Source organism: Rissa tridactyla, chromosome 3 (assembly GCF_028500815.1).
Source record: "Rissa tridactyla isolate bRisTri1 chromosome 3, bRisTri1.patW.cur.20221130, whole genome shotgun sequence".
NCBI lineage: Eukaryota > Metazoa > Chordata > Aves > Charadriiformes > Laridae > Rissa > Rissa tridactyla.
This window is the reverse complement of record NC_071468.1, coordinates 59,418,182-59,444,549: the sequence shown is the minus strand read 5'-3', so window position 1 is coordinate 59,444,549 and position 26,368 is coordinate 59,418,182. Positions and strand designations below refer to the sequence as shown.

Below are 26,368 nucleotides of genomic sequence, written 5' to 3'. Positions count from 1 at the left end.
AGGCAGGGAATGTGGACTCCCAAACCATCCCATGTATTTTTATCACAGCCTGCGCCTCTCAAAATGCATTTGAAACGACGTTGTTCCATGAGCCAGGTATATCTAGTCTTGCATTTAGTTCACTACTAGTTCTCAACAGAGGTCCTTCAAAATCTAATTTAGCACCCTCCTCCTAAAAGGAAAAAGGTGCGTTGATCAGAGGAATGACTGTCCAGCACTGGAAACATCCTTTAGAGGCTCATTAAAATGAGGTAAAACAGAACTGTGAAGCAGTTAATAAAATCAGGAAGGGACTGCTGATGTACTGTTTTCCACAGTACCAAGCACAAAGAAACAAGGGAACTGGCATCTTAAAAAGTTTATATGTTCAAGCAACAGTATGTATTATTTGAGACCTGCTTGACACTGAAGCTCATACAACTACAGACATCGTAGAACCACAAACTTCTGAGGTCATGGCACTGCACAAGATACAAGTGGCATTCTACCTCCATTGCTGGCTACTATTTTTTTTGCAGACAAATTGCCTTGTCACCATGAAAAGACCCAGTGAGCAAGTGATGTCGTAGAATTAATCCATGAACTCAGAATTCTCAGTGACCTAGTAAAGCACTGATACCTTCAACTCCAGATACAACCTTCCCCCTCTGACACTGCATGACCTCCAGTAAGCACAAGATGAACCCCAGCCAAGTTGTAAGACTCAGGCCATGATTTCCCTACAGTTCAGAGCCACGCAAGCTGAGGACTGCCACAAGCCCACCTTCCCTGCAGCCTCCAGCCATGCATGCTCATGTCACTGGGCTTGCACTCACTGACTGTGTTAAACAGCTCAGGGACATAAACCAGCAGACACCTTAAAAAACTGAACTGTCTTCTGTCTGTTTGGGGCTCTGTGACTGCTGCAGGGCCCAACTATGAACACTGGGATCTGCTGCGCCACCATGTCTCAGCTGACAAGATGAGAGTCTTAAACCCTTCCAGCAAGATCATACAGTCTTTTAGGATGTGGCTAAAATCAAAGCTGCTGCAGTCCTCACTGTCCCCTTTCCCATCACGGCTACTGATTCCCATCTCCTCTTCTGAGGTACCACTGATGCCCACGCAATTACACAGTGATTCAGTCAAAAACTAACCCAGAAATAAAGAGTGGTTACGTCTCAGCTGGTTCAGCTCCCCACGTCAAATCCACTGGCCAGTCCCAGGAGTGGCAGTGGAGGAGATGGGACGGCACAGCTGGCACGCTGTGGAGCACACGACAGGACTGCAGCTGCCCTGGCTAACAACAGCTCAAGCAGTCACAAAACTTTACCTGTAGGTTTCAACAGAAAAATAGCAGAAACCCATGTTTCAAAAGCGTGGCAACCTTGGGTACACCATTTTACCTCACACCTCAAATAAGCACACCTGACACTGGGCAAAAAAGGACCTTATTAAAACAAAATAAAGCAATAGCAAAATCACCAGTGCCTATCTGAAATGACTTTCATACTCATGCCAATAAAAAAAAAATTAAATTAATTTATGTTTTCTGCTCTTCATTCTATCAACATAATCCAATGTGAACATTTACAAAATTACTCATTAAAGACAAAATAAAGGATTAGTCTTCACAGACACACAGAGCCTACTGCTGACACAAGCTCCTTTACTGCAACAACAAATTTGCAGATATATCATTTGGAAGCTTTTTCCTATAAGTCTGCTCTAGCTTTCTCGCAATAGCAGAAATGTGCGTTTTGCTATTATCCCTTAAGTCTCGATAAATATATTCTGTAGTAGCTGTTCTCTAGACAATTTCATTCAGGCTTCTCCCCCTTTATTCCTCCACTCTAATAGGCAACAGTTTCTGTTTATGACTTCCTTTCCTTCACAGAGTACCCAACTCACATGTTTTCTCAAAAGCTTGAGATTTTCTTCTAATTGTGACCCCAACAAAAGTGCTCGGAGCACTATTCTGTACAACTTTTCATTTGGGCTCTCAGTGACTTCACATGGTCAGAGACCCACAGGTCAAACCCTCCAGATATCAGAGCAGTTAGGAGAAGGAAAGCAAGCATTGTATAGAATTTGACAGGCCATTAGAAGTAGCTAATAAAGCCATATTTTGTTTGTAGCCATTTGTTACCAACCCACATTACAAATTTGTCCGCTTTGAACTTTATGGGAACATTCATGCCAGGACTTTTATATACAATGTGTGAAGGAAACGGAACAACTATTGGGCTGTTTAGCTGCGCTTACTGTGACACAAACCTGCTGAAAAAACTCCCCCAAAGGATGACACAAGCCAGCATTCAGTGCCGCAGAAAGTGGCCAGCTCTTCTTCAAATCCATCAAAGGGAAACTCTTTTTTCAAAGCCACATCAGAGAACACCATTCACCATTTAGTATTACATCTCTTTTGTTGTTTTTAGACACTTGTATAAGCTTGCTATGTAGCTGCTGTGATTTTACACAATGCCCTTACGAAATAAAAAGATAACAGACAAATTGTATAAATACCAGAATACCATGAAACAAAACATAACCAAATTTTATTAAAAGCCTAACACCACTGCTATCATTTCAAGCTTCACTGTATAAAGACGACTTACTGGCTACCCTCAAGAACAGCATTATCTTGAAAACAAGCTTAAGGAGCTGTATTTAGCATCCTAAAATGACACTATCACTAGGAGTACTAAACAAGGCGTAGTGATCACAGGTTTTCATGAGGAATCCAAAACTGAATACAGAATTCTCTTGCCCCAGGGGAAAAAAAAAAAACCCACCCCATATTTATATGGTCAAACCACCCCTACCCTAAATAGAGTTACATTAAAGCATTTATTGTGTTCACTGTACTTTGAATGTATGGATTGTTCCTAATTTCTAAGACATTTTCCTTGGAAATAAGATGATGTGAAGTTTGCTCACACTACTAAAAAAAGCACTGTCACCACATATGTAGGGTTGCAGTTGTTTTTAAATTTGAAAACCAAAATGGAATAAAACAAAAAACCCCACAAAAAAACCCAAACCAAAATAAAACACAAAATTATAATACCTCCCATTCCCCTCCATATCCAAACAGCGGGGTTTTTGAGTCAACTCAAGCCATTTTATGATTCTGTGATATGAAGTGCTCTCTCGTTAGGTATCAAAGCTTTTCTGTAATGAGGTTTCTCAGTAACAGCATTTGTGACCAACTTAGAATTTAAGCTATGTGGCCAAAACGGTTAACATTCACTGTTAATACTACCAGCTTACTCATACCTAGAATAATAATGAGCTACTAAATATACCAAACACTCAGGGACACAGATAATACCCAATACTCTGCTTAGATATCATGATGATGGGAGGTAGGACAGAGCATGGATTAAAAGTAGGACAATAGTTTAAGAAAGACCACAGGCAAATTAGCAGAACATTAGTTGATAAATAACTTTACTTCTCTCTGCTAATAAACACTGTTCATGAAAAACTGGGAGGCAAAAAGTCCCTTTTAATATTGCTGCTTTTTAAAGTAGGTAGTTGTTGCCAAAACAGTTCAATGTCCACAGTAGCTACTATTTTTAAGGTAATTGCGAGCATTCATTCTTGAGACCTGTTCAGAGAAATCAGTCTTTAAAAAAAACGTTTCCTGAAAAATTGTCAAATTAATACTAGTACAAAGCAAATGAATCTCTCATCTCACCCCAGTTTCCATAGCTTCTTCTGAGACCTGCGCATCTCAAACATCATGTAAAGAATCTGTGGCACATATACTCTCCTAGGTGCCAAAGATATAACTTTAAAAAGCTATGAAGATGTTTACTGCCCTATTTTCAGGGCAATAGTGCTGACTTTTGGACAATTAGGCTGACAATAGTGCTGTATGCCAGGGGCAAAATATACAAGGTACTACCAGATTTCACAAACACATTCGATGTCACAAACACATTCAATGTCTTGAGAAGGTAAATTCTTCAGAGAGATCCCCCTGCTAACTGGAAATGAATACATACCCAGTGAACAGCAGGAAATATCCTGTATGTTTATGATACCTTATTCCAAGCCAAAGGTCACATAGTTTTCATCATTTAAGCTGAACATATTCCAGTTGGCTTAAATTCATGTTGTTTTACTAGCAACAAACAAGAAAATCCCCAAACCAATGGGGACACACAGAGACATGGCCAGGGAGTATTCTGCCCATTATGGTGAAATAAGACCTTCAAAAATGCAAGTAGCTGCAGTGTCTTTGTAAAGTATGTTAATTTGTGCTGTTTCCCCCACAGCAGAATGCACAAAGCTCAGAAAAGCTAAGAAATGTTAGTACAAAATACTGTCCTAACCAAAAGATCAGTCTAGCCCAAGTATCACTGCTGTTCCCACTTCTACATTTCTTAGCCAGAGACAGTAGCAGAATTAACGTGTCAAACTCACTACTTATGCTCCAGGTTTGGAGCAAATAACTCCTGGTGTCCGTATGCTAAACCAGAATCTACTGAAATCGTTCAAAAAGAGCACAGAAAAAAGCCTCTTCCTCACGAGATTGTTTTGTGCAAGTATGGAATTCCTAAAGCTTAAAAAAAAAAAATCAATCTGTTTCCTCTATGCAAATACACATGTGTACATGTGCAAAACACGCACAAATACACATGTACATATGTAGTGCTATTTTGAACCAGAACAAGCCAAAGCTAAGTCCACTCACATACAAGCTGTCTGTTCTCACCATATTTTTAAAAAGTTTGTGATCAACCTCAATTAGTATTTCTTCTTTCAATATTTCTCATCTGCTCATCCCACATGCAACGAAATACCATCACGTAAAGTGCTTTCGTTTTAAAGTACTGAAACATTAGTTTCTTACTGGTAAGCTCGATGGTCTTTCCTGCTGGATTAGATTCAAGTCTTCATGGTTAGGCTTTCCTGGGGCCATAGGGGGTTGAGATCTGGTTCCATAGCCTTCCTGAGACATGTCCTGCAACAACAGTTGTAACAGAATTATTAACCTGGCTCAGAAATTACAATTAAATCCACGTTACAGAAGGGTGAAAATACAACAGCTGAGTGCTGATGGGTTTTTGATCAAAAGTTTTTACTAGTTAAACCTTCTTGATGGAAGTATCAAGCCCATGCAGGTACCACTATGACCTGCACTGTGTGTAAAGAAATCCAAGGAGCAGAGCAACACACTAACAAGGAATCATACCACTGGAACACAGGGAAACAGACAAAAACAAACCTGCTAAATAAATGACCCCCTTTTACCGTAAAAGAGTAGCAAGCACAAAGTGGTGAAAACATTCATCCTACTCGGAGATGTATTCACAAGCCTGTTGATGAAATACTGAGCCAGGTGGAAGACTGACTTGAAAGTAAGATTGTAATCACCCTGTGTAACCAGACTCCCGTAACAACCCTGGATTTACCATCACTACTACTGGCACAACTTTCAAATACCGGCTATCAGGTCATAGCACACAGCGCATTCGCTGCATCTCCTGCAGGCACCTTGTGTTCAGCGGGCTGGAAGGAAAGTGCATGCCATCAAGTGTAGCTCCAAAGCCTGCACCAGCAACCTTGGGACTCTTCTCCTGATACAAGCCCGAGCAGTCTTAGGTAATGGCCTAACACAGTACACGTGATACAAGGACGGGAGGTTGTGGGGGGAGATGAAGCAGCCTCCCCCCTGCTATCCCTGCCATCTCACAACACAGGCTTATGTCACACCTATAGATACTTGCCCATTGCAAAGCCTTAGATTCAGGCTTAATTTTAGCTACCATAGCAGCTTCTACACTATCTTCTTCCAGGAAAACAACATAAAGTGCAATACCAACTTCAGCATGTGTAACTGGCAGGGAAAGTTGAAGAACCAGTTCCTGACTGCTAGGAAAGATATCCCACCTTAAAGGTTTTTCTTTGTTGTTTTTAAATGGTTTAATTCTCCTCTCCCCCTCCCTAGTTTACTACCAGTTCGATTTGCTCCAGCCACCCTCTCACCTTCAGTTTTACACGTACCTGAAAGCAGGCAGGCTCTCCAGGGGCGAAGGGACTGGGGAAGCTGTCCTCTGTCCCACCCCACCGCAGCCTGACCATCACCTGGCTGCTGCTCACAAAGGGCTGCTCTGACAGCCCAGTCTCCCCATCGCCAGAGTCACGGATCACCCACAGGCTCCGGCCGGCAGCTGGCCTGCAGAGCAGGAAAGCTTTCTAACTCTGTTTTTAGCCCAGCTCCTGACAGAGGGGAATTTGTTTAACAACCACGCTGTTTCCATTCAGCCCCTTCCATCACTTTGGACTCTCCTGAATTGTTTTAAGGGATGCAGAAAATTCAGCGGGGCTAATAAAAACAAACTTCAGCAAACCCGATACGATGTAAACCCAGCAATAAACAACCCTATCGTAAACCCGTGCCAAATAAAAAAAAAAAAATAAAAATCAAGAAACACTTAAAAGGCCAGCACTTCAATGTGGTTACCAGCAGAGGGTAACAATTAGGCTTAAGGGTGACAAAGGCTGATGGCTGAATGATTATTATCCCCTGTGACCCCCCGCGCTCCCCCCCCGCCCAGATTTCCACTTGTCACACAGCTCTCCTGCTGCGCACACCAGCAGGTTCCTGTGGATTAACAGTGAGGTTTAAAATCAACAAATGGCACAAGGCCTCCATTCAGCAGCCTTCACCCCAGTACAAAGGAGCAGAAAGGTGCAGGACAGCTTCACAATAGGCAAACAAATGAGCAAACCTCTGCTTTCCTTTTTATTTAAAAACGCGCGCGCACACACACTCACGCACATGCACGCTAGGGGTTGTCACTGGGTAGGCATCTGTAATAAACCCAACAACCCCCCTGGAAATTTCAGTAGGAAGTGAGGTTAAAATCTTGCAAACATGTGGGAAAAACCATGCTTTGTACTTTGTAAGGAATTAATGGCTCTTGATTTTTCAAAATATAAAACATGTTTTGCTTCCTAGCAAAATCCTGTAGTGTCTATTTGGGAAAAGGAACAATTGTGTTTCTAAAATGACGTCTCCTAAATTGAATATTCCATTTAGCCTTTTTCACCACTCTTGGTATTTCTGGGTGTTTTTTTGTTGTTGTTTTAACAAGTGGTTCTTATTTGGTGTATTTTTTTTAAGAATTAGGAAGAAAAGAGAAGAAAGCTGAACTGGAAGTTGAAAAATCTGGGACCAGAGCAGGAGAGGGAAGAGACAGCACACTTTCTCATGAGAAATACTTCACGTTGAATGGAATTTACTTTTATCTGGGTATTTGAAAACTATCTACGAAATGTCTTTCTACACACTGAAGAGCACATTAAAAACCCCAGACATGACACCCTTTGTCTTTCCAAATGCACTATTTTCATAGTGCTTTCCTTTCTGACTGTGGAAAAAATCAACTCCATTTGCTCAATTCTAGATAAGCTTTGGAAACAAATACTGCAGCCATCCGTGTTTGTTACGATGCAGGTACCTGTGCACTCCAGATGGGACTGAAATCACACACTTTCTTATATTCTCCGTAAAGCCATTCAGATACTTGGATCACTGTAAACTTGGAAAGCAGCTCTTGAGAAGTGAAGCATCAGTTTGCTCTCAGTAAGTTGCAGGCATGGGAATCTCCCAGATGAAATATGCATGGGGCTGTGTGTATAATTTTATGTGTTTATACATATGCATTGTCCAATAAAAACAGTCCATTTATATACTAAACATAATGAGGATTAAATAATAGCGTATTTCACTAAGAGGTTGGCTTCATGACCAAAATAGTGCTTAGTATCATTTTCACTGAAAAACAGCGGAGAGAATATCCCTGCTGCCTTTCTTCAGTTCTGCATTAGGAAATTTTGTTAACATACAACATATTAAAGAATAGATACAACAGATTTTGAGAGAGATATAAAAAATAAGGACAGAAGTTTCAGGGTAAATTGCCCGTCACCAAAGAAATGCATGGAATTGGCAATTCTCACTTTCAGTTTTGAAAGGTCGTTTTTCTTTCTAGCATCTAGGAATGGATGTATCGGGGACTGAACCGAGGGAACATAAGGGGAAGAGGAACACGTTACCACATGCTGAGCTATAACCATGGCTGAGGAGTCCCCCATTGATACCAGGGCTCAATCTTCTCCTGGCATCCCTGACTCTCTTCTTTTGACTCCCAATATTTTATCCATTGATGACATCAGCTTTCAAAGCAAAGCTTATGATTTTTTTATGAATCACAGAAAATTTTTCCTCCCATAGAAGAAGAGCATGTGTGTAAAAGAGAAACCCAGGCTTTTATAAACAGAAGGCTACAAGTTTCCACTCAGAACTTCCCAACTTGGCACAAACCCAATGATATCATAGCTGTTATAGCACAAACTGTCAACAAAGTTGTAAAATAACTAAAAGCAGGGTTTCCCCCATCAGATTTTAGAAAAGGCACAGGGACAAATAATCGGCAAGTCATAAGCATATGCTCAAAATAGCTGAAGTTTAGACTTTTCAAAAAACATTTTTACTGTGAAACAGGTAGACAAAAAAATAAAAGGGACTATGCCTACATATACACAGCCTAAAACCTATGTATTGGGTAAGCTGTTCAGAAGTCAATCCATATACAATTATTGTATTTGGGTAATAATAACAACCAACTGCTTATCATCCACAGAGCCAGGACTAGTTATTTGCCTCCTGTTCACGTACAATTTTAGCTTGCTCTGCAAATTGTCGTATATGGAGCTCAAGATTTCTGTAGTCTGAGGAGTAAAGGAGGAAAGAGGATATTTTCTTCTCTTATTCTCTGTTACTGTATTCATCTTGCAAAGTTTTAAAGTCTTTAATTCCGGTGTGGGATTTCACTGCCAGAGGTTTAAAGCGACCGAGTGAGCCAATGCACCAGCCTGCAAGAAAGTCAAGAAAGTCAAAGGCTCCTTGTTCCTGCCTCCCACAATTCTTGCACTTGGACACCCCCCCCCCCCCTCCCTGCTTAGTTTCTGTTAGTGGTCCTTCTTAGACCACGTTGTGAAATGGTGGAACTTAAAATTTGCCAAAAGAGTAACGGCTTTCCCCCCAGCTTTATCATGGATTACTGAGCAGAGCTGGCCTCGGGAAGGGTTGGGTGAGCAAAGAGAGGAAGGAAACTTCCCTCCTTTGGCAGCAGCCCACCACAAGCCCGGCTCCACCACACTGCAGCCCACATCAGCTGTACCTGGACCACTCTGGAGTCAGCCACAGAGAGACAGCCTTTGCCCTTTCAATGTGCAATGCTAATTAGTGTCACACTTTCATTCTCTAGCTGGACTTAACTTAAAACAAGCAAGTGTCTCCACATTTACATTCTCTGCAAACCTGAACGAATATAGTGCTGATAATGCTTGAAAACATGTAGATTAAATGCATGTTTGTTTTAAGTTCTACCAAAGAAGATAAAATCTAATTATGAAATAGTTTAGATTATTTTTAATGGAAAATAAAAGCATAGTGAAAACATTAATGTTTGGGGGAAACCACATTTAAAGAAGGGCTGGGTGAGAAATATCATTCAGGCTTCATCCATTTCTGCTGCAGCGAATTTCAGAGGGATAACATGACCACCCAGGAAGATAAGTACCACGATGGTTAAAAAGAAGGAAAATAATTTATGGAAAATAACATACTAGACTTCAATTTGAAAAACTCATTAAAAACTATTTTAGCTCATGTTCTTGATTCAGTTGGTTGATCCTTAGAAGACATGAAGTGTGAGAGCAGTGAAGTCTACAGCAATGTGACAACAGCAAAATTGAAAGCAAATATTAGTTGTTTTTTTCCCAGACCACTTGAGAAAGGAAATGAGGACCCAGTGCAGGAGCCAAGAGGAGCATAAGGCCCTGCTATACAGGATTATTTTCCTCATGTCTGAAGGGATTCTATGGAACAGAAAGGCAAGTGATATGTTAAGGGCTATAGAAGGACAATCCTTAGCCAAGTATCTGTTCGTTCTGCATAGGTAAACGCATACCAACACACTTCTACTCTTTCTACCTTCTGCAGTAAAAAGCTCCCAAAAAACCCCAACAAACCAACCAACCCCTACTTACCAGAGTGGTGACAAATCCCTATACTGCCAACTTCTAGCCCAACCCTAATACCTATCATGTCACCTCCTAAGTTGTACACTCTCTGGGAACACAAAACTGACAACAAAGACAGCCATCCTGTTAAAGGCATACTGTAGGTAGGGCTGCACTCAGAAAAAATGTTATGCCCGGGGGCACAGACAACACCGTCTCATGCAAGCAACCAAACAGAATGCAGCCCTGTGGGGGGAATGATCCACTAAGGACAAAAGAGCAGAGAGGTTTCCTTGAATCCTGAGCAGATGGTCTGCAGAGGTCCTGCAGGATGTAGACGGACTCCTGCAGAAGATCCTAGGTCAAGAAGAAACACACATCTATGTCTTGAATTTTATGAGTCGAAATGGAAAAACCAAAACAAAACCAAACCCCTGAAGACTTGAAGAAAAGGAAATTGGTATCTTGTAGCTGGAGAGCATTGTGCACAAACCAGCAAGCAAGTCTCCTACTGCACAGAGGGAACAGGTGATTGCAGGAAAAAATTATTTGGTAGGTCTCAGCACTTATTACGCCAACAAAAAAGAAGAGAGTGCTAACCACTGGGGGTGGATTACCAGTGCAGTCTGGTAATCCCCTTCAAAATGCTAGTCTGTGTTTACGTGGTGAAGTGAATAAACCCTGCTCATAACCAGAACATGTAAATCATTTCAAGCCAACCCCCTACCACCACCAGGGAAACCTGAATGCAGACAAGGAAAGCAGCTGTCACTGAAGTACAAGCAGCAGCAGGCTGGCATCTACCTCAATGCGCTGATGCTATTTGTTGACTGTTGCTTCAGCGGGGCTGGCCAGCAGCGATTGCTCTTTTTTCAGGTGGTTATCATTTCCCTGCAGTCAAGCCAGGGCAGGATTGTGACCTCAGAAACAAAGATGATACAGGTAGGCCTCTGCCTTAGCAAGTTAATGTTGATCTTCGTTACAGGTACTAGAGGGAGTCAAGAGCTTCAGAGAAGTGCCAAAGCACCTCTTTTCCTTTTTCCAAAAGGAGATAATTCATTAAAAAAAAATAAATATCATACCTAACTCCTCAGAGAAAATTCCTACCACGTACCTGGAAAAATTTGGAAAACCTGCCAGTTTAGATGCCTCGGGTGTACACCAGTCATTATCAGTAAGACATCTCATCTTCTTACCTTCCCTTCCAAGACATCTGCAGTTTCACTCTAAAACTTAGTATTTCCTAGATCTCTTTTTTAAGCTAATTTAAAAAAACAAAACAAAACAACCAACCAACCAAAAAAAAACAAACCCCAAACCCAACAAGAAAACCTACAATGGGAACACCATTTTCTCCCTTCAGGATCCCAATTATCACAGAATGACAACTAAGGTAAGTCTTAAGACAGTGGGGGGTAGGAGGGGAAGTACTTCATGTAGCAGCCAGCAATTGATACAAAACATTAACTTAGGTAAGCAAATATATTATTGAGGCTTAGTCTATCAAAACTCTCAGGAAGTTATTAGAAACTCAGATTATCTAACTGTGGAAGGTTTTGCCCTGCAGAATACACTGAAAGCATTTTAAATGCAGATAGGATCAGAAAAAGCCCCTATCTTACAGGAAGAACATTGTTTGTTTGGACAGCATAGCTTCTAAGTCACATATCAAGAAATCTGAGCCAACTAACGAGAGAAGGGTCTCTTCCTAAATGCTCTAGTCCATTTTTACATGTGTCTCGTCTCTATGGCCTCCAGGAGCCACGTTAAGCAAGTGATGCAGGAAGAGCTCCAAGATGAAATCATTCTCGGAAACCCTTATCTTGCTCTTCTCTTTCCACCACTATTGCATTCCATGGATCACAGAGCATATCAATAGTGGATTTAATCAGAAACAAGACATTTCTTCTAGTTTTCTTCTCTCATACTTGTAACATGCCACATGAAAAAAAAATAGGCGAGTTTGGTGTTCATATTAAAATGTGACTGTTGCACACGTTGCACAGCCTGATAAACAGCTGTCAGTTCTTCATTTTCAGGCAAAAAAAGATAGTTTTCTTTGTTCTACAGATGTAAAGTTACAGTGTGAATGAAGAGATGAGAGAGAACCTGAAGAGGTAACCTGAGAAATACAACTTGGAAATAAGGGGTAAAATAAGCATTTTATTTCCATGATTTTTCCCATGTTTATAGAGCCTTTTGGACTTTGCCTAAAAAAACCAAACCAAAACAAAAAACATACAAGGCTGGGCAGCCCAACCATACTTTCATTTTCTACACCCACTCCTTCCTCTCCCTGCCCATCCTTTCACTGACAAAGCTATATTAAAAAAAAAAAAAAAAAAAGAAGAAAGAAAGAAAGAAAGAGAACCCTGGCAGTTCATACATGTCATATTCTTTATAGTCACTTGGGACAGACTACCACGTTAATGTGCTGACTTACAGATTTTGTGCCATCCAGCGTCCTGCCCTGCCAAACTAGTCCTTCCTAAGAGTCCAGGAGGAAGGCATCTCTTCAGCAAACCCCAGGCGTGAAACAGCTCTGTGCTCCCAAAAATACAGCTAAATGCAACCAAACACAGGCGAGGGGCAGGATGTAAAACCTGCCATTTCTTTGGAGGCGGCTGCTGCGGAAGTGGGGAGCCGGGGGGCTCCGTGCCCTGGGGGGCAGCAGCCTGCCCCAGACCGCCTGCTGCCGCCCAGGCAGCTCGCCCAGGCGTACGGCTGGGCTGGCGGAAAGGAGGTCAGAGCACTGCCCGCAGCTTACAGCGGAGCCGAAAGCCCGAAGCCAGCTTACAGAATAAAGAGAAAAGCTGCACCAAGAGCAGCTGCTGCCTCCGGGCTAATCGAGCTAGGTACCCAAGGACGAGACTTCCTCGCTTGAGACCGGGAAACATTTCTTCGGCATTTTCTTAGGGGCACGTCTGTAATGTGCTTCGGGGTAAAAGCCAGGACTTCATCTAAAGGCTCATGAAAACCTGCAAATCTGTGAGGAAGGGTTGCAAGCAACACCTAAAACATCACTGAGGTCGCATAAAAAAAAACCCCAGACTGGTGAGATTTGTTTCGTGGGTTTGTTTCCTCCCCCACCTCAAATATAAAGCTGTATTATGTTACAGACAACATTTATATCACAGTCCAGTGACACCTGTTAACTTATTCCCTCACGCTCCACCATAGAGGTCTCTTAAAATAAATGACTGAAATGAGGTTTACTTGCTATTTTACCAACAGCAGAATCACAGGAGAAGGAACTGAAGTTCAGATGCAAAGACGGCTGTAATGACTTTGGTAAAGAAGGTTTTCACAGCTGGACTCTACTATTTTGGTTAACTTAATTTTTCACTGTGTAAGAGAGCTAGCATGTTACATTTGGGGCTACTGGAGGTAGAGAATTAGCTGCGCTACCATCCTCTCTCTCTCTGCAGTCCGTGAAGACATGCAGTATCTGCACAACCACCTTTAAATCCATCCACCATATGGAAAAATATCTTAGTCCAAGGAGTGGAAAGAGAACAACAATAATTTACAGAAAGAGAACAATAATTTACAGAAGGAAGCACCCAGCAGCAGAAGCAATTCAACAGACTTCAAAATACAATAGTTTAAACCAACAGCAGCAAATGATTTCTTTAATCTCTGAGGTAGGGAAGACTTCATCACCATCGCCACAACCATGATTTTTTTGAAAGAAAGTATTCCCAGCTGGGCTGGTGTTGGGAGTGGCGAGAGGAGGGTGTAAAGTGGGGGTGGAGAACAAGTGAAAGAAGTGATGAAAACTTACAACTCTGAGAACAGACCACTGACTACTCTTTAATACAGCAATGAAAAACCAGTGTCTTTCGTTAAAAGTTGGTAAAGGACTGCTAGGTCATAAAGCTACAATAAACCTCTCCTTTTTTCGTGAGGGCAAAGGAGCATGCTCTTTATGAATTCTGTAGGCAGACACCCAAAACCCAATCACATATAGCTAGATATTTAATTTTCTACCTAAAAACATGCACGTGGAAGATACCTAGGATGGGTACTTGGCAATCAGGGAGAAGCGCGAGGAAGACATGAAGAGAGAGGCTGTGCTCTTGCAGAGCTTAATTTGTTGATGGACAACTCACCAAGACCAACAGTTGTTCTCTCTCCCACAACAAAAACACCAAGTACTTTTGTCAACATGTAAAGGTAAACTTGGTTTTTAAGTGGTACCATATTTACTTTGATTTGCTATTTCATTCTTTGTTGTCTATATCTGATTGCAACAACTAAAACACTAAGATTTCAGCTGTACACTCCAAAATCTATTCTAAATCCTACCACAGCAGGAGAGAAATGCAGTAAAAGGGAAATACTGGAAAAGATAACGAATGCATACAAAATATATGCTGACCCATATTCAGATAATACATTGTCTTAACAACAAAATCCCAATTCAAAATACAGAAAATAAAACTAAATATATGTACACCGAACATCTTCAATTATTAAAGAAAATACAGGCAGCCAAAAAAAATAGTGGTAAATTTTATACCAGGAAATATTAACAAACTTATTTTCCCTACCTCTGAGGAAAATAATGTGTGTTAATTTAAAGGCCACAAGAGAATACTGCTGCATTGAAACTGGCCATGAGGTGTAATTTACAAGACCACTAAAATTTGGAATATATACTGCTCACACAGAAACAAAATAAAAACCCAGAAAACAAACAAAAACCCCACTGCCACTCAGATTTATTAGTACTTTTCAGACTTTACGACTTTATCACTTAATTCACAGTACTATACTATTTGCATTTTAAAATTTTTCTTAAAACAGGATTTGTGCATTTATATTCTAAAACATTCATGTAGATAACTGTCTGTGAACAGCCATCAGATTAATGGATCATAAAGTAAGAGACTATTACATGATCAGGTATCCTTTGCTGAAGTCACTATTCTGTTTAACTTACGGCTAAATTTCAAAGGTATGGATAAAATTATTTCTGGGATATTAATTCTGCTCTTAGAATAACAGTAGAAGAAAATCATCACTGAGTAATAAGGAGAGTGGTAAGGGGAACAACAATAGTTATGATCACTAATCTCCTAAAACAAAATAGTTTTTATCAGTCTGCATTCCAACAGTTTTACTATCAAGTTAATTAATAGACTCTTACTCTAATATCTAAATGCCAAGCAATTAATGGCACTGAACTATAAATGGCTTTGTCTTTGCTCTTGTAGAGTTATTTTATAAAGCAAGTGCAATTCTATCACTTCAGTGATTTAATGCAGGCTTTGTGAGGTTAATATTCCCAAGCAATCGCAAAATAAAGAACTGCTTTAATTAACCTTCTGTGATTTAAATACTGAGAGAAATCAGAATTTAGAAACTTTAAATACCACCATCATAACAAAAACAATACAAATACTTCGTGGATCAAAGCCAAACCACCGATTTGAGAACTTTGAGAAATACATTTGAACACATGTATTTTAAGGTATTTCTAAACTCATTGAAAAGATTTTTCTCTAAGCATAACATACTAAATCCATGATAGATTTTACATAGTTTTTGTAGTCGCGTTGAAAAAATGTTTCCTTTCAAGATTATCTACTTATAAATACTGAAGTTTTTAGTTTGAAAAAATGATTCAGTATCCCCACCTTTTGCACTAGAATGTTTTGCAGAGATTTTTGTTATGGAAATGGGACATTGCCGGCTCAATCTACAAACTGATTGCATGTAAGCGACTGACCACTTAAAAATAAAGGAGCAAAATACAACTTCCCTCCCCTCCCCCGACTAAATTTTCTCTCTTTCCAATTAAGCTGAAAGGAAGCTCTTATTGACAGAGTTTCTTTATGACACTGTATGCAAACTTCATTTTAGTACATGAAAAAAACCTCATCAGGACTCAGGCCTCTCTGCATTGTTCATCTCACGAGCACAAGAGCTGCGATATGTCTGCTAGGTTTAGAACGATACAAAAACACAGGAATAAAAATTAAAAACCAGCAGGGTACAGGTGGTCATGAACATTCCTGCCAAACAGGTTTGCAGTGTGCTCTGACCCATCTCCTCTGACTATCCAGCCAGATATCATCAAACCCCCATCAGCAGCAGATGCCCGAAGAGGTGCACTTGCTGCTTTCTCAGGAGAAGAAAGCCGACCTTCAAAATTCCTCCTTCAAACTGCAAACAGAAAAGCCTGCTTTCGGCAGAAAACCATTAACAGATGAACACAGCAAAAGAATGTACAGACTGGGAAAATGTTTAACTACAATGAGGGAACTTTAAATTGAAGGTGCCATACAATTTTTGAGACAAAACAGAGGCAAACAAATACTTTCACTGACAGCAATATTATACAACAGAAGCATGAATAAGCTTGCTACATTTTATACATAAACAGTATTACCACTTTGCAAGATAAAATACTTCTCCTTTCCCAGTAATATCACTTAACAAATCCAAATAACTACAAAGACAGATATGTGTAAGGGGTCATTATACATGCTAACTTTAAAGGCTTCAGAGCTATTAGACTGGAGCTGATTTTTATTTGGCTAAATTGATCACCATGTCTGTAAAGGCTTGCTTTAAAATAACAGGGCCGAGAAAGTCGTCTTAAAATCTGAACGCAGTTTTTTGGGTTTGGTCAACATGCCTTCAGCAAAAATAAGTCTGCGCTCCTGTGAGTGCTGCTCCATGCTATGCCCTCAATTCTGTGTTCGTGCTCAGGTGCGAGTTTACAGACAATTATCCTTGCTTTTTCTGCCTGACTATTCCTGCTAGCTACTTGGCTCTGGAAGATCATTCTACAAGTCTGACAAGCTAGCACCTATTATAATCTTATAAATACAGATATAAATCACTGAGGGAGAAAGAGAAAGGTTCGACACATTTCCTGGAATGATATAAGCAATACCGAGCAAACAGAGCATTCCCCAAATGGACAATAATCAGCTATTCCCACTACTGGGAGAAGATGTAGCACAACAGGAGTCACCGTTTCACTGAACTCCTGAGCTGAGTAAGTAACCTCTGCCACACAGATAAATAGCCGTACGCTTAACACTTATTTGCTATTATAGCAGCATCGTGACTATGAAATAAGACTTTATAAAAGCAGAAATTTAACTGGCAAAGACTTCAATCAGTTAAGTGTTCATTGAACGTACACAGGTTCAAACCTCATTTGCCCTTTCTGAAAACATCATGTGCTTAAGAAAGGCTCAAAAGGGATAAATTAGTTTTATGTCCAGGATCAGTACAGTTTCTAAGTATTTCAGGAGTGAGTTTGTCTTCAAATCACTTCAGTGTTCAGCAAGTGTTCATCCTGCCTTTCAGAGGTGCTGGTCACTGGTGGCTTGTCTAGAAGCCAGGCTTTAAAGTCATGGTGTGCGAGTCTGGAAGTCAGTTGCTGAAAGCCCACTCCCCTTCCCTCCTCCCCCCGAGTCCAGCCAAGCTTTATTACGGATGCAGAAAGTCAAGCTTGCACTATGCCTTTTGATATCTACCTGATCTCTCTGAAGTAGGTTCTCTGTCAACAAAGGGTTCAGCATACCAAAATGGATGTCTTCATAAAAAGTTATACTGCTGTTTTTCCTTATCTCTAATTTCAGGTCCCACAGCAAGGAGGCTGGACAAGCTGGCAGAAGTATGTATATCTGTGTGAGATTTTCCACCTACACGTTTTGTTGTCAGGCATTTCCCCGCTCACTAGGTACAAGCAGCCCTGGTTTCTAAAAGCCAACCAGCAAGCACCCATCAAAAGCAAAAGTTCTTAGTGCCATGAATTTGGGGTTGAATGGTTTAAAGGAATCACTTCTCCCTCATACCACTTTGCCCTGGAAATAAAATAATTGCTTCTAAGCTAAAAACAAGCCCAGCACTTCAAGACAGTGTGAATATACACTGGGCACCAGGCACCTCTGTTGCCGAGACGACAGAAATCATGACGGATTTATGGTATGCCACAAGTAGTGGTGTCAGACACTGCCCATGATGGCAGGCAACAATCTCTTCTGAACATTAAATTTGATTATGAGTTCTCATATAACTGTAATAGCCAACTTCCACAAAGAATGCTTTCCTATATGCCTGGCAGCAAATGTCAGATTAACCTACAAGCTTGTTCTTTCCCAGATTTCCTTTGGTTCATAACACAAATATTAAGTGCAACTACTCATCTACTGGTAGATGATTACAGACACAAGAGTTAGAAGGACAGATGGACAAATGATTTTTATTACAACTTCAAGCCATGGTCAGCTGTATGTTACTTGCAAGGCCCCATATATTCTAAAAGAAGTTTAAATTAAATTCTGCAGGAGTTAAGACTAAACTACAGTACAGTCAACTGCTAATTCTGTGCCAGTTTCTAGTAACTCTAATAAGTGAAGATTTTATTAAAAAGAGTAATTGTCTTGAGGTATAAAGCTTAAATTTGGACTCATTGAGGATTGTCTGTATTACTTAGTAATGAATTTGGTATTTGCATGTAACAACTATTCCTAACTTACAACAACAGTGGTTTTGTACAGTGTTACACCCCAAAACAGCTTGACAATGTTAATTAGCATGCTGCTTATTACACTGTTAAAAGACCTTTAGCAGCTCTCATCAAATTTAAAAACAAGACTTCATCCTCATTGTACCAAAATCACTTTAATAATTTGATGCATTTTGCCATAATACAATTTGTTCTGTTTTCATGACAGTCATACAGCTTGGACATAAAAACAGATTAATTAGTTTCACATTTTGTTCACATTCTCAAAGACTGTTTCAAATCGGGTAATGTTTTATCTGTCCTACCTTGCACTGACTCAACGCTAGAAACAGATGTCTGCACAAGAACATTCTCATCATTGTCTCAGGCTTGCGACTGAGACTAGTTCAAACCACCGTCACCAGTTCAGGAACAAACCTGAAATTTATGGCCTCCATTGATCCCAGTTTGGGGAACTGGAAGGGAGCTGCAGCCCCTTGCGGGAGCATAAGTGGTCCCCAGCCCTCCACCCGCGGAGACCAAGTGAGGTAGGACCAGAGATGCCCCCCACCTCAGCATGCTTTGGATGCCTTTCTACCTGGGACTACTGAAACAGTTCACAAACTTTTACTGGCTTGAACTTCATTCATTGCACTGACCCACTCTCTGGAAAAAAAAAAAAACAAACCAAAAAACACCACCACCACTAGTTATTCTACTCTTTATTTGTCCTATGACAATTTGGGTTGAAATAAATCTCATCATGATCAGTAGGTCTTATTAGTAGATAAGGTATTATATGGGGCGGGGGGGAGGGGGTGGGAAACAAGGTTTTGGTCAGCTTCTAGAACATTTTAATAAAACCTGACAGTGAGGAAGTCCTGTTTGTTTGCTTGTTTAGAAAACATTTTCTCCTTTTAAATAAAAACAGGCTAAAGACTGAGCCTGAACTACTTGACTGTTCCTTAAGGCATTTTAAAAGAAATGATGGTAACCACACAGGAATGGTGTAAAAACACACACACAGAGCCTCTTTGTGCACACTGTTAACCAGAAGGACCCATGCCCCAGAGAAGTGCACTCGCATACCCCACCTCAAGGACCTGCCACAATTTTTTGCCCTTTTAATCTCATGCCTGCACCACAAAAAAGGCATCAGCACAACCCCACTCTATTCTGGAAAGTTGCATGCAGAAAGCTTCCAGGAATCCTTACAACAGAAGATGACTTCAGGATCGCAGTAGCAGGTGTAGAATAAAATAACTATTTTTGTTTAACTAAGAGTAAGACCATAATTATTTTGCAGATCCATTTCATCTGTCAAAAAGTGATATGGTCTCAACTCATAAAATAACACATTAAACCCCAAAGGCACGATCCTCTCGATACATATGAACACATGCTACATAAAACAAGAAAATATATAAACATGGCTATTTAAAAGCCAGTTGGAAAGCATAATAGCCTAAAATATACATCACGCTATCTTAACAAAATAGTGTTTAATGATGACAGTTTAAGTTTGCAATTACATGACATTCTTGAGCAAAATATCACTTCTACTCATGGCAAAAGATTTAAAACTGCAAAAGCAACTGAAGCATTTATTCATCTATATGCCATTTCAAGATGAAAAACCCTGCCAAGGGCAACACTGCAGTAGTGTAGCATATCCTTCTCTTTTCTTTTAAAGAGCAGTAAAGGCAAAAAAGTTAAAAAAAAACACACAAGGAGATATCTACATCTATTGGCAATATCTAATGATCAATAAATTGGCTTAAAACAAAGCTTTTCCTTTAATGGTTTTTACGCAGCAGGCTCCTGATACGAAGTGGAGATGACTGATGCTGGCTTACAGTATGGTTCTATAGTAAACTATGCCAGTATTACTATGAAATCACCTGTTATGAAACTCCCTTTCTGCTCACCATGCAATCAATTTAACAAAGATCTAAACAACTTACAGTTCAAACATTCAAATAAATCCCACTCTCCTCCTTCCCCTCTATGCTTATTAGAAGAATGGAAAGTCACAAGTCACCAGAACAGTCTCAGAAATTATTTTATCTACTTATTATTTTATCTACTTACTATTTTACTTTTATTGACAAGATCACATATTGAATTCAAGTGAGTCAAAGAAAAGGAGAAATGGCTTCACACTTCTACAATACGTGAGAAATGAAGACGAATACCAATTCCAAGGCGAAACACTAAGAGTTATACCGACTGAAGAAGCTCACTTACATTATGTCTAAAAGACTAAAAATAAAACATTCTCTGTACAAAATTTTCTACCAGTCTTCTCCCCATAAAAGAATACCAGTACATCACACTACAGGGTTTTCCATATAAGGAAACCAATGGCAAGAAAAAGACCACTATCCATCCAGAATAAACACTACTTTCAGCTTGATAATATCCAAAAGTAGACTGACATAATTCTACAAGGGAAATAAAGAAAATACAATAGGGAAAAGAAGGCAAATTACTGAGAGGCCCCCGTTCTCCATCCTCTCTTCTCCATCCTGAAGTAAAACCAGTTCAAGCACACTTGCATCACAACGGCGACAATCATGGAGACTACTTATTTACCCTAAAACAGAACGTGAAACTTCTTCACCTCACAGCTGATCCCCTGCTACAAGCAAGATCAGCTTCCAGTCCATCAGGCACAGAATAGCCTGCAAACTCTTTGGGGCAAAGACCACCTTTTTGTTACATACTTGGAGAACAACCAGAATAACAACTTCCTGATCCACAGCTGGGGCTGCCATGAACTGCTTCAGTATTACTAGAACGATCGTCTCTTGCTTCATGTTCCAACCACGCTCTCCAGAAAGAACACTTATAGTTTAAAGTTTTCCCGTAATTCTGGCTAGCCTGCATGAGGAAAAAACATCTTCGTAGGCCAGCTTCTCTTCTTGAGGCTGACATCCTGAGACAACTGACCTTACACATTCCTCAAAGTTGTGATGATTCAGAAGTAGGACTTTGCACCGATGTTGAGTGCAAAAAGCAACAAAATCAATTGAAGAGAAAATGGTTAATGAAGAATACAGAAAACAAGGAGAAAACTCATTTGCAAGCTGGAAAGAAAGAGCAAAATTAAGGATGACAGACAGAAAGGATTGTATGACTGAGACTACCTCAGCTTTTTAATTGACAGGATTATATAAACAGGATGTACTGACATTTTTAAGAGTAGAAATAAGAAAAGATACACCAGCTGGTGCAACAGGTATTATACGATTTTGTAGCTTATTTTAAAATTCTGTGTAGAATATATAAAGCCAATATTAAATCACAGCAACACAGAATCACATAGGTTTGAAGAGACCTTCAGAGAGAGGTCATATAGTCAAACCTCCAGTTCAAAGCAAGTCTGGCGAGAAAAGGGTGTTTGGGGCCTTGCCTAATTGAATTTTGAGCACTTTCAACGACGGACATTCCAGTCTCCTTTCCCTGTTTGAAAACACTCATGGTAATTTTGGTGGGGGTTTTGGGGGCTTTTTGGGTATTATTTTTTTCTTTTACCAAGTTGCTACTTCCCTTGTCCCACTCTGGCCTCACTGCCTCTTGTCCTTCCATTGCACACCCCTGAGATGAGTTTAGCTCTGTTCTCTTCCACATCCTCACATTTGGAAGCTGTAAATAGCAGCAAGATCTCCCTTGGGCTTTCCCTTAGTTTGGCTGCCCAACATATCAAAATTCAGAGAACTCCACCCTTAAAACTTCTAAAACTGTATGAATACTACTCCTATTTCTCTTGCTAAAATTTTAATCAAGCAAACTAATTTTTAAGTTATTTTCAAAAGATAGTCTCATATAAGCAGAAACATGTATGCTCAAATAACCACAGTTTTTATAATTTTTGTCTCAGCAGCAGAATTTGATGTACACTCACAACTTTTTTGTTATCCTAGTATTAATTTTTGTATTATACACTGGTTACCACTTGACAGTAATTCTACTATGCAACATCAGCAGAGAAAGAACACTGTTGCTGACGTGTCAAAAGTATAGACTTAAACTTCTTGTGTTAGGAATTTGTTTTCTAGATCAGCAATTCCCAAAGAACGGGAAAGAACGCAGTGGTGAGGTTTTAGAGAGAAGGTGTTCATCTGATGACCCTTCTTGAGACAGGGGGAAGAGCAGCCACAGAACCAATCTGGACACGGGGAAAAGGAGCAAGCACCAAGGTGTTAGGGACTACTTATTATTTACGTGAAATAGTCCCATCTACACACAAATATTCAGGAAAAGCCTGTATAATTCAGAACCTGGGAGGTTCTGAGTTATAGGAGGTTAAGAGTCTGACCACTACTGAAGAACACCATAACCAAACAGCCATTCACAAACCACAAAGAATTTCAGGTGTGATTCTCACACTAAGGTTTACTAACCACAAGGCTGCGTTGGTGAGGACCTCACGTATAATCTGAATTTGCAGATTCAGGCAAAAATGCCTATTGACCTTGAAATGCCTGGATCACCCTTGGAGCCTGTATTTAGATAATCCTTCAATGTACCCTCAAATCCTCAAAGAAGAAATTTGGCTACCTCAAGGTTGGTACCTTCTACTTGTGAATCTGTCCCTATCTTTTTCTTCATCCCAGTTCTCTGAAGTCCGTAACATATGGAAGGCTTTACTCTCATTTTGCCTCTATCCTCTTCTATGATATCCCTCACTTCATTGCGCAAACCTTCACTTTACTGGCTATGATAGGAAGTGACGTAATTGGAACATGTATCAACAGATTAGATCAACAAATGATTCTATAAATCAGTATCTCGTTATTTAATAAGTCCTGTACAGTTGGTATGTTTTGTGTATTTTTTTTAAACTAAAATACTCAATCCATTCAACTGACAGTATTTAAAATGATGAAGTGTCCAAGGCAGCAAAAAAAACCAACCCATTTCAATTTCCCAAACTGTGATATGTAGACATTGGAGCAGCTGTGTTTCTTCTGTCTCATAGGCTGTATTACTAGGACTTTATCTGCTAAGACTTCACCAAGATGCTTATGAACAGTATTTTCAAGTCATAGAGAAATTAAGCATTTAATGGTAAAGTAAAAAGCAAGAAAATTAAATTTAAAGACACAACTGCAATCTTTAAAGTCGTAGTTACATATAATCCAAAAGATGGAAAGTGGTGACATTTACAAGAATATCATAGATACAATTAAGAATTCTATTTCATAAACCATCCAGCATTTTAATGAAAAAAGTTAATTCTCAATGGAATTTTAAAATGTAGATGAAGAAAAATTAACATGTAATTACACAGTGAAATTATCATAGCTTTATTTTAAAATCAAAGGAGGGGAGCCTCCTATACCATTGCTACTTACGGCATCTTTTGTTAGTTTATTTTACACACTATTTTTACTTCAAGCTAAGATTTCTACATTGCACCAGCATTATCCCAAAATGTTAATCAACCATGCCTGACAGAATTCCCCAGTGATTTGCAGCAAGTGCTGATGCTTCCACTAATACCCAGTCTTGAGCAACTCACTTTTGTTAGATTTCCCAGGATAGCGAGTACGCTTTAGTTTCATCCTTCCATTTCCAGATCACCTCTCTGTGATTAACAGAGCTGAGACTGCAGATAGAACTGAGCCTACACATTCAGCTGCATCAGCTGTGCACATCCATTTTGTTCAGTATCTAAAATCCGGGTTTCTCAAGCTCTAGGAAGCAGACCCATACACCATCACTTCTGATCTTAGTCAAAAATAGAATCACTTTAAACGAATTTTAATGGCTAACACATAAAGCAGAATTCGAGAACAGCAGTGTTCACTAACTGGATGTGCAAACTGACAACATTCAAATTAGTAGCTGTAATATCAATTAAAAATATCTCTTAAGAAGTCCCCCTGACAAAGCAGCTCCAAAATGCCTTGAACTCATCTATCCTCAAGCAAAGTATCATGAAAAACAAAACAGCAGTGACCATATTAGATGCAGGAGCTCTTAACAACCTGTCTTGTGAGGGGAAAACAAAACAAAACAAGGAAACCTCCAGCCTCCACTGACACCTGATCAACAAACTGTTACTTCTTTTTCAAAGCAGAATTAATAGTTGCTGGGGTATATACACTGGCTTTATTCAACAAAGCTGATATAAAATAAAGCCTGAAAGTGTGTGCGGATGTATTTGTGCATCTATCCCCAAAGACTTTTCAGAAGGATGTTGTCAGATTCCCTGTTTATGTAGTTTTGTTTTTAACACTGTTCTCTCGAAAAGGGGTCAGGTGGGTTTAGTTCATTTCACACAGATCATTTTTACACTTCCAGCTCTGGGGCAACTGTCAGTAGTGGAGGACGGTGCTCACCTGCTGAGCCTGGTACCTCTGCTGGGCCTGCGACAGATATTGTGCCTGGGGTGGCAGGTGCTGAGGCTGTGGCTGCTGGTTGTAGTACGGCTGCTGGCCCTGCTGGCAGTAGCCACTTACACCTTGCTGGCCATACTGAGGCGGTATCTGTCAGAAGAGCAAAAGCAAAAACATGATTTGAGGCACAATAGGACATGAAATCAAGCTATGTCACATCTGTGTAGCAACCCGAGCAGCAGTGATATACTCAGCCACACACGTGACGCAACAGTCCTACTCTTTTACGCAGCAGATCATGCGAACCCTTAGATCCTCTTGCTTGAGCAGACGGAGTAAGCCCGAGTGCTCTGTATAGTTACTCTTTTCAGGAAGAGCTTTTAAGGAAAATGCTGCTGAACATCATGATCCCATAATGCCCACCCTTAAAATACAGAAGCTGTTATTTTAAATGTTTGCACTCCATAGGCACATTACTGAGGCAAATCAACAGAAGAATCATTCTGATGCACTGACCCAAAAGCAGAATTGTGGAAAAAAGGAACAATTCTAAAATAGACGCTGAAAGAGAAATGCCTTTTTTTGAGCAATAAAGTACTAATTTTTGTGAAATGTTTTGCACACAACCCTCAGGTTTTTAGCTTTTGTGTACACATGTGTGTTTAAGCTTTACACCAAAAAAATGCCTGGGGTTTGGCAGGTTTGTTTTTGTTGCGGTCAATCTCCCTTGGCCTCCTCCCCCTCCACTAAGAAAAATCTTTTTAAAAAAAATAAAACCAAAACACCAGTGCAACACAAAATAACCTGTTACAGGTCCCACTAACAAAGAAATCAGCACATGTACCATGAACTGAGAAACACACACACACACACTGAGAATTTAAGTTACAACCAAAAGCAAGTCAATTATAAAGTCAGAGGAATTTTCTGCATCAGTTTACTCTGTAAGCCTTGTATCAATAGACACTGACATTTTCTTGAGATATCTGAAAGAGCACACTTTCAACAAGCTCCTGATATTGCGTCTATTGCTCCTGGTTTAGGCACCTGTGTTTTTCCCCTAAACGCTGGTTATTTAGTACCGTTTCAGATGAATGACAGATGCAACACAGGAATTGTCCCTTCTAGAACTGATCTCCCATTAGTCCAGCATATCCCTGCCCTCAGCAAATGTCTCAGATACCCGACCACATCTGAAATGCTCTGATCTCAGAATTGTTCCCACTGAGTCTCTGATACACCGATAAATCTGTTTACTCAACGTGTAAACACATACCTGTTCTACCTAAAGTTGACTTACTATATTCAACAATATAGTAATATTTGCTGTGTTATTATTAATACTACAAAGTCAAATTTAAACACGTGTGTAGGTTGTTTTTACTACCACAACTTGATCTGCTCCTATTACTTCTCCCAGAAGTTGGTAGTCCTATGTCTTGCTAAGGTCAGCACTGTAACCCCACCTCTGCAGTTCTCTTCGCTTGCGCTTCCATTTCCTTCGCCATCGTTTCACAGGCTC

The 26,368-nt window shown here is 40.0% G+C and overlaps 1 protein-coding gene across 6 annotated transcripts in view; it reads right to left on the bottom strand.

The window, feature by feature from the left end:
• Positions 1–26,368, bottom strand: part of ARID1B (AT-rich interaction domain 1B) — a 339,818-nt gene that overhangs the window by 231,137 nt on the left and 82,313 nt on the right. For all 6 annotated transcript variants that reach the window (XM_054196537.1, XM_054196539.1, XM_054196541.1 and 3 more), the window contains exons 3-4: positions 24,850–24,996; positions 4,844–4,954 (exon numbers count right to left, since the gene is read on the bottom strand). In XM_054196537.1, the coding sequence (XP_054052512.1) occupies positions 4,844–4,954; positions 24,850–24,996 (258 nt within the window). The remainder of the gene's footprint in view (positions 1–4,843; positions 4,955–24,849; positions 24,997–26,368) is intronic.